This window comes from Coregonus clupeaformis, chromosome 6 (genome assembly GCF_020615455.1).
Source record: "Coregonus clupeaformis isolate EN_2021a chromosome 6, ASM2061545v1, whole genome shotgun sequence".
Lineage (NCBI taxonomy): Eukaryota > Metazoa > Chordata > Actinopteri > Salmoniformes > Salmonidae > Coregonus > Coregonus clupeaformis.
In genome coordinates, this window is record NC_059197.1 from 243,758 (window position 1) to 253,667 (window position 9,910).

Genomic DNA, 9,910 nt, shown 5'->3' on the forward strand with positions numbered 1-9,910 from the left:
TTATTTAAATTGACTGATTTCCTTATATGAACTGTAACTAAATGAAATCGTTAAAATTGTTGCACGTTGCTTTTATATTTTTGTTCAGTATAGTATAGTCTTTGCTTAGGTTTAAATTCGTTTCACTCAGCATCACCTTTTCTTGACATGTGGTCAGTAAGGGGTTGACCCCCACAAGGGAATGGGTCAGCAGACGGGTTAAATGAGGAGGATGAGAGCGAATCCACTCACATGACAGCGATTATAACCTGGGAGTTTGGTGGGCGTGGGAGAGAAAGATAGAGAGAGAAAGAGAGAGAGAATAACGGAGCACAGAACACATGAATAAACTTTTTAATTCGACGCGCAGAAGCGCAAATGTGCACGTATTATCTCACCGCCATTTACCGGGTGATTATTTGACGCTTGTGATCTACCCCTCATCAAAGGTAAATAAACTCTAAAACAATAATATTAATATTAATTCACACCATTTAAAAGTGATAGTGGCAAACCATTTGGCAGGTTGTATTTTTGTCGTCACACTAGCCTACTTTTTATTGCTCTGATTTTAGAGCACATTGACACAATGATCTTTCGTGTATTTCAGTCTGAGTATGTGGTAAATTCATATGGTAGAGTGTGTGTGTGCGTGTGTGTGTGTGCGTGCCAAGCAGGTTATTCATGCTGTGAAACATGAATTCCTATATGACTTCTTAGGATCAGCTAGGCTAGAGTATTATTGAGTTGGTTTGGACCATTGCAAGGTAACACACTCCACTGAACAAGAGACATGCTAAAGCTCCTTTGATACATTTCAAATCAAATTAGTCAATTTATGGCACAGGGCAGATAGGCTAGAACTAAAGGTTACAGAATTTGCCTGGTTTGTAACTTTGTTTCTATCAGTGCAGTCTTAGAAAAAAAGGTGCTATCTAGAACCTAAAAGGGTTATTCGGCTGTCCCCATAGGAGAATTGGAGAACCCTTTTTGGTTCCAGGTAGAACCCTTTTGGTTCAATGTAGAACGCTTTTCACAGAGAGTTCTACATGGAAGCCAAAAGGGTTCTACCTGGAACCAAAAAGGGATCTCCTATGGGGACAGCCAAATAACCTTTGTAGCAGTGATCATTGATAGAAAACCCTGGCTTTTACAGACCTTTATACAATTTTTACATTAACTTGCGTCTGATGGGCTGCGCCATCAATATCGAGCACGAAATTTGACTTTTTTTGTGTGTCTGTATCCTCTCACAGTTCAGATGGCGAGCATGTTGGGGCTCCCCCACAGCAGTTCCCTGCACAGATGCATGCTGGTCCTGACCTTCCTGCTCTTGCTGTGTGAGATCGTTGTCAGCCGCCTCTGTAACTCCCTCATCACCATGGTTGACGTCTTCCACACCCTCTTCATCCTCATGCACATGGCTCTTCCTCAACCCACCCTTGGCAGGGGCCTCCCAAAACCCCCATCTGCCTCCCCTCTCTCCACCCCCATCACCTCCACCCCTACTCAGTCACCTGTCAAATCTCCCCCATATGCCCCAGCCACCTCCTGTGTCTCCCCCAGCCCCTCCATCTCAACTCCCTGTCCCTCTCCTCCCCTCTCAACCCCTGTCCCCACCACCACTTCCCAGTTTCTCTCCAAACCTCTCACCCCTACAGCCACTCATTGTTTCTCCCCTGACCACACTGATACCAACCACCACACCTTCTATCCCCATTCCACCCTGTCTGTTCCAGCCAACCCTTTCCCCCAACCCCTCACCCCTCTGGCCTCCCTGTGTGGCCTGTCCTACAGTGGGGCAAGGGTCCAGCCCCTGGGGGCTCTGATCTCAGCTCTCCTGCTGGCTGCCCTGTGTGTCTCTGTCTCTCTGGAGATCCTCAGCCACACCCTGCAGCCCCACCCTATATATCGCCCTATTTTAGCCACAGTGATGGGGGCTGTCAGTCTGCTCTACAACCTCCTGGTGCTGGGGCTCAGCTGGGGCAACTTGCTGGAGACCAAGACTAGAGCTGCCTGGGAGGGGGAGGGGAGCTCTGTCCTTGGTGTGAATGGAAAAGGTACAGTGTGGGAGGGGATTGTGTACAAGTTCTGCATTATTATAGTAGGTTCACTAGAATATAAACAATGAACATCTGTTGTTTGTTTTTCATTCCTTCTCTCAAACACACCACAGTCAAGGCCAAGGTCCAGGCCAAAGACAGCACTGCAGTGGGGGGAGAGAATGACATCAGTAACCTCCCTACATCTCTAGATGGTGCCTTCCAAGATGGAACACTTGTATTCTGTAACCCTGGGACCTCCAGTGTCCTGAACCCTGACAGTGACTCTCAGCACCCAACCCAGACATCCCCACTCCATACCATGGCCCCTCAGGGTCCCCTTTCAGACCACTGCCATGGAGCACACACACTCCCTGCAGACTCGCACACACTCCCTGCAGACTCGCACACACTCCCTGCAGACTCGCACACACTCCCTGCAGACTCGCACACACCACCTGCAGACTGCAGAACTTCAGAGACACCAAACAGCTTCCCACATCCAGAGGCCAGTGACTGTCATCCTAAGGACCCCCACTCTGAAGTGTCTAACTATAGTGCCTGCATGGGACACAGAGGTGAGAAATGGTATCTTCCTGTCTTTGGCCTTGGCAGTACATTTTGGTATTTGGTAGATTAGTCATTTCTATGCTTGGGGACCATGTTGCATTTTGTGGTCTTATCTGTCCTAGTCTGGAATTTAACAACGAATCAAAAGGAGGACTAGGGAGTCGAGACATGGTCAAAGACTATGCGTTTTGTCCAGTTCTTTTTTGGGGTGGGCTACACCCCCTCCCCTGATTGGAGTAAACTAACAGACAACAATACTTGTACTGCTACTTACAGCTATTTTCACTCATGTATGGTACATGTAGTTAAATCATTATGCATACCTGTATATCCCTAATTTCCTCTTTCTGCAAATGCTTGATTTTCATTCACAGTGGCCAGTCCACCATTAATTCTGATTTTAACTCCAACTCACCAATGTCCACAGATTAACCCATCTTTCCCAGTATAATACCATTTTGCTATTTCCTTTTGCAATACATCTCTCCATTTTACTGTGATGTCTTACGAGGGTCTTGAACCTCCTCATTTTTAACACTTCTACCAATATTTCCCTATAAAATAAATACTTTACCCAAGACTATAATGATATTTCCCACTGACTGATCATGGTTTTTCAGATCCCTCAACAATATTTTGCAGGTCCATCTGAACCCTGATATTATGACATAACCATTCCTGCACCTGACTCCAGAAGCGATCCACCGATGGACAGTACTAGAAAATAAGCTCCATTGATTCTGTTTCCTTGTGGCTGCACCGGTCAGACTGTTCAATGCCCTATATATTGAGCATTCTTTTCATATAATAACTTATATTGAAACGAACGGATTGATGTGTCAATTGTTGTTTTATATATCCGTTCCCCGATGCCAAGGTTTTGGGACATCAAAGACCTGTTCCGAACTTGCTGTCAAACCTTTTGACTTTAAAGACATGCTCTAGAACTTTGGCAACTACTAAGTATTTTTTTGTAGTTGGCTGGAACTGTCAATGTGTAGTTCATAAATGCATAATCTATGAGCAGAATTACTTTCTTGCCTCAATTAGGCACAAAATCCCTAGCTTGAAAGCAACGTTTTTTCTGGAAGCTGTGCTGCGCCATTTTCCCCCACCTGGGACAGCCCCCCAGCAATTAGAGTTCTACCAATGCGCTTCAGCCCATTGCCATATGAGTGACAGCTAGCAAGATGCACATGATGCACACACACACACTGCAGCACGACAGAGTAATGACGTGGTGCACATATCTGCACATTTTCGGGGACCACTTTTGGCTCGTGAACACTACTTTCAGAACTGCTGGGTAAAAAGTATACAAAAGTACCGGAGAATCTCTTTAAGTGAAACTGAGGTGTTGTTCAATGTTTATACTAATCATGTTAAGCTATTTCATGGGTGGCAGACAGACTAATTATTTAATTATTTAAGTTGTGTCCAGTTCTTCCTGCCTTACCCCCTTTTTATCCTGTCTCCTCCTCAGATAATCAGACAGACCCCACCACAGCCTCAGACCTAAAGTCAGAAAGTCCCACAAGGCTCAGGGTCCAACTTCCCGCCTGTTTCCCATCCTTCATCGCCCTCACCCAGGCACTGCTGGGCTCCATTCTGGCACTCACCAACGGGCTTATCCTGCTACTCCTGGGTCCAGACTGCATGCATGGCTCTGGGGCCTGTGGCCCCTTCGTCTACCTGGACCCTGGCTTCTCCATGGTGGCTGTGGTGGTGCTGCTGGCCACCGCTCTGCCCCAGGTGTGCCGCTATGGTTGGCTGCTGCTCCAGGCCAGCCCACCCCAGGTGTGTGTGTCTGATCTGGGCCGGCGGATCGTCAGTGTGCCAGGGGTGCAGGCGGTGCATGACCTCCACGTGTGGCAGCTGACAGAGAGCTGCCTGGTGGCGTCTGTACATGTCCACTGCCACGCTGGGTTCCAGATACACAGGTTTGTATATAGTACAATACAATGCATGTTGATGTTGGGGAGATGGTGTTGGAAGGACAGTAATACAGTTACCTCAATATGCATCTATTCCTACAGGTGTGGTGATCTGATGTCGGGGGTCACCAAGGTGCTGCAGAGTGTAGGTGTGAGCTGCTGCACCGTACAACCAGAGTTCCTCCTCTCCACTCCCACTGCCAACGGCAACCTGGATAACAACAACACCACCCCCACTATCATCCATAGGGCGATACCCCCACCTCCCTCACACCTGGCCTGCAGCCTGGCCTGTGGGAAGGGCTGTGCTGGGAAGATGTGCTGTGCTCCTCTGGAGGAAGGGTCTGCAGAGCCACTGGCACCCCCTGCTGGGGAAATTGAGGAGGAGCCTCACGTGCTGATCATAGAGAACAGCTTTCTTTGAAGGAAGGACCTCTAGGATGTATCTCAGGAGTATAGAGTGGACTCCTTGCCTCCTTTCCTTCATATGAAACTGATGCGAGATGTAGAGGACTGAAGGGGAGCAAACCACTTTGGGCAATTAAGATGCAGCCTGGGGATTGAATATAATATATTATTATTGTCAGAATATTCATAAAGACTTCTGTCCCAATGTCATTGAGGTAGTTTTAGAGAGCTAGATAGCCTAATGTAAGAATTAGGCTCAGGTAAAGAGTAGAAATCCCAGTAGTCGTCATGCGTGTGTTTTGGGATGGGGTGGGATAATAAGCAGCATTCCTATGGGTACTCAGAAAGGGTCCTCTGTAGCTCAGCTGGTAGCTCAGCTGGTAGAGCACGGCGCTTGTAATGCCAAGGTAGTGGGTTCGATCCCCGGGACCACCCATACACAAAAATGTATGCACGCATGACTGTAAGTCGCTTTGGATAAAAGCGTCTGCTAAATGGCATATTAATTATTTAATTAATTAATTAATTAATTAAAAGGGCCTGTATGTACTGTAAATGTATGCATGTCCTACATCATTATGTTGGGATTGTATTTCATTTGATTAACACGGTGCCATACCAAAGATACAGCAGATTGTAAGTCAAGTCACTCAACTAATGAAGTGTTTATTCAATAATGCCATTTCAAACATATTTTATACTGCCATTATTGCGCTTTGATGACATAGTTGTATGTCTTCTTATCATTCACATTTTGTGTACATTGAATGTGTAAAGTAATTAATAGAGTTAATAGCATTAGTTATTCGCGATTAATCTACATTTTAGAATTTGGTCATATTTGGCCCTAAATAAATATTTTTCCATTTAAAAGGCAGTGCATTGAGTTACAGGCATACTATGCTTTGATTGTAAGGGACCGAAACACAACATTATCTACGTCAGAATGTTTTAATAGAATTTTCACCATAAACAACACAAAAGTCACTAACATACAGCTAGCTATTAATGCTCCCAATGTTTAAGTAGGCCTTTAAGTATGGTTAAGTACTCCCCCTTATCAATGTTCTTGAAGTTTAATACTTGTGCACAGCAGACAGACACACATACGCTCTCTCTCTTTCACACACACACAACTTTAAGTACTGTTAGTTTTTTTTTATCACTTTGGAAATGTAATGAGAACATTGGTTTAATCACCAAAACACAACATAATTATATATTTTCTATGTGGTCGTTTTAACTACCAGTTAATCCAATAGCAAACAATGCAAGATATGTGTTTCAAATCGCCCTTAAAAGTGCTGAAAGTAATATGCTACAGTACTGTAAATTACAGTAGATTACACAGTTTTCACATTAGGCAATACACTTACATTACCCAACAAAATTGACAGAAAATCTATAATTTCCATAATACAGTATATATCCAATGTGTAATCAAAGGTGTGATCAATGAAGACATCCTCTACAATCATTCATGCAAAAAAAAAAATATTTTTCAGATATAATTGCAACATAGGTGTACTATCTGTAATCAAATGTAAGAAATTAAATTCAACAAAATAAATGAATGAAAAACAAACAACGTTTAGCACACATTAATTTGCATCAAGCCTGTCTTGAGCATTTGGCCATAAATTCTCATCCACATCACAGTGAATGTCCTCATTGTTCATGCACCGTGGGGAAAAACCTTTTGTAATGCCGAATTCAAGCTTGACATTGGTCTGCATTGACGTCGTCGCAAGCCTCATCCATGGCCAGAAGGACGCTCATGGGGATGGCGATCGTACACCTTCCACCTCCATGCTTAAAAACATTCCTCAATATGGTTGAGGAAAGGAGAGTATGGGGGCAGGTATAGGGTCACAAATCGGGGATGGGTCCAAACCATGCCGGAACCACCGCTGCATGGTGAAACCTAACATTGTCCCACACAATGACATAGGTGACCCTTTCACCTTGACAGGCCTGCTCAATTTCATTGAGAAACACAATGACGTGTTCAGCGTTGTAGGATCCAAGTAATAGCCTACGGCCTACCACACCATCTTAAGAGATAGCTGTGCACATGGAAATGTTTCCCCCACGTTGTCCAGGCACTTGGAGTTGCCCGTTGGCCGATGAGGTTCTGCCCACGGCGCTGAGTTTTGGCCAGGTTGAAGCACGCTACATCAACAAATATTTACTTGTGATGGTTCACAGCAACATCAAGCGCCATCACTCTCTAAAAATATATTTTGGTTAGTTATTTTTACAGGTTAGTTATTTTGACAGTATACAGTACCAGTCAAAAGTTTGGACACACCTACTCATCCGTTTTATTTTTACTATTTTCTACATTGTAGAATAATAGTGAAGACATCAAAACTATGAAATAACACATATGGAATCATGTAGTAACCAAAAAAAGTAACCACTACTGTAAATGTAATAGTAAAGTATAGTGCATATCCTGCAGACTTACTGGTTTTCTTGGCGAAATATTCTTATGATCGAATTGACAGTTGATCTTTTCAGATTGGGGTGAACTAATCTGGAAGCCTCTGCCATGGTAAGGCCTGTACCACATGGTCAACGACAATGGCCCGGACTTCATTAGACACAACAGTTGCCTGCCGTCTGCCTCCCTCTCTCTGATGCCCACCTCTTTGACCTCTTTGATGGGCCCCTTGTCCACAAGCTCTTTGATTTCTTCCTCTCCCTTGTGGTCTATCCTGCTCCATGTTGAAATCAACTAGCAATAATGAGTAGTCATTATGTAGTCAAATGTAATTTAGATGTTTATACTTTACAAACACACATTTTATTTCTGTAGATCTCAAAATCCATATATAGTAGACAAACCAGTTTAAAATCTATAGGTTTCCAAATGGTTAAGTGATTAACCATTAAGCGCAGTTGGATTAAGTGATGGTTAAATGTATTTAAACAAATGAGAAGAAAATCATATGAAAAGTCTTGTGAGCATTGCATTGTGAAAGGCAATTACTTTATATGAAAGGTCTTTCTAGATGAAACACTGATTAGGTTTGGTGAAAAAGTCACTGTGTGATTTTGTGTGTTTAAAGTTTTGAAAAAACAGCCTTTTTGATGATCTGTTTTGAGTTTTGTTTTTGTGAAATGTTATCACATACTTGAGAAAATAGTAACAAAGCGATAAAAAAATGGTAAAGCTTCAGGCATTCTAAACGAGTATAGGAAATGGCTATAGGAAAAAATAACTGGCTCTATGGATACAAAGAACAGAGCTTCTAAACTTGTTCAACAATGTTATGAAAACACTGTAACTATCTATTCAGATAACCAGTGGTGTGTATTCATGGATGTCAAGGGAAGCCAGGCTTTGACCAAGAAAAAAGTGGGTTCGATCCCCGGGACCACCCATATGTAAAAATGTATGCACGCATGACTGTAAGTCGCTTTGGATAAAAGCGTCTGCTAAATGGCATATTATTATGTTTTAGTGGAACAGCCATCTGCAGCACAGGCAAAACCCCCCGCAGCACCCACTGTAAAAACTATTGGTCGCTAAATCCGGATAAATTACGGAACATGTAACAAACTGTTGGTCACTAAATCCAGCTAGAAGGACCACGTAAAAATGGTTCGCTGGAATGCCCTCACCTTACTGAGCGGTCAGCTGTGAATGCCCTCACCCGCTATATACAGTGCATTCGGAAAGTATTCAGACCACATTTTGTTATGTTACAGCCTTATTCTAAAATTGATTAAATAGTTTTTCCCCCTCATCAACCTACACACAATACCCCATAATGACAAAGCAAAAACAGGTTGTGTATTAAAAATAAAAAACTGAAATATCACATTCAGACCCTTTACTCAGTACTTTGTTGAAGCACCTTTGGCAATGATTACAGCCTCGAGTCTTCTTGGGTATGAAGCTACAAGCTTGGCACACCTGTATTTGGGGAGTTTCTCCCATTCTTCTCTGCAGATCCTCTCAAGCTCTGTCAAGTTGGATGGGGAGCGCTGCTGCACAGCTATTTTCAGGTCTCTCCAGAGATGTTCGATCGGGTTCAAGTCTGGGCTCTGGTTGGGCCACTCAAGAACATTCAGAGACTTGTCCCGATGCCACTCCTGCGTTGTATTGGCTGTGTGCTTAGGGTCGTTGTCCTGTTGGAAGTTGAACCTTCTCCCCAGTCTGAGGTCCTGAGAGCTCTGGAGCAGGTTTTCATCAAGAATCTCTCTGTACTTTGCTCCGTTCATCTTTGCCTCGATCCAGACTAGTCTCCAAGTCCCTGCCACTGAAAAACATCCCCAAAGCATGATGCTGTCACCACTATGCTTCACCGTAGGGATGGTGCCAGGTTTCCTCCAGACGTGACCCTTGGCATTCAGGCCAAAGAGTTCAATATTGGTTTCATCAGACCAGAGAATCTTGTTTCTCAAGGTCTGAGAGTCTTTAGGTGCCTTTTGGCAAAGTCCAAAGGGGCTGTCATGTGCCTTTTACTGAGGAGTGGCTTCCATCTGGCCACTCTACCATAAAGGCCTGATTGGTGGAGTACTGCAGAGATGGTTGCCCTTCTGGAAGGTTCTCCCATCTCCACAGAGGAACTCTAGAGCTCTGTCAGAGTGACCATCGGGTTCTTGGTCACCTCCCTGACCAAGGCCCTTCTCCCCCGATTGCTCAGTTTGGCCGGGCGGCCAGCTCTAGGAGGAGTCTTGGTGGTTCCAAACTTCTTCCATTTAAGGATGATGGAGGCCACTGTGTTCTTGGGGACCTTCAATGCTGCAAAGTTTTTTTGGTACCGTTCCCCAGATCTGTGCCATTGACACAATCCTGTCTCGGAGCTCTACGGACAAGTCCTTCGACCTTATGGCTTGGTTTTTGCTCTGACTTGCACTGTCAACTGTGGGACCTTATATAGACAGGTGTACGCCTTTCCAAATCATGTCCAATCAATTGAATTTATAACAGGTGGACTCCAATCAAGTTGTAGAAACATCTAA

General features: G+C 44.1%; 1 protein-coding gene across 1 annotated transcript; it reads left to right on the top strand.

The window, feature by feature from the left end:
* Nucleotides 1–254: 254 nt before the first annotated feature.
* On the top strand, nt 255–5,354 carry LOC121567379 (probable zinc transporter protein DDB_G0282067). Its single transcript, XM_041877388.2, has 5 exons — nt 255–428; nt 1,236–2,039; nt 2,156–2,599; nt 4,075–4,531; nt 4,628–5,354. Exons 2-5 carry the CDS (start codon nt 1,241–1,243, stop codon nt 4,947–4,949), a joined length of 2,022 nt encoding a protein of 673 aa, XP_041733322.2. The 5' UTR covers nt 255–428; nt 1,236–1,240; the 3' UTR covers nt 4,950–5,354.
* Nucleotides 5,355–9,910: the final 4,556 nt, after the last annotated feature.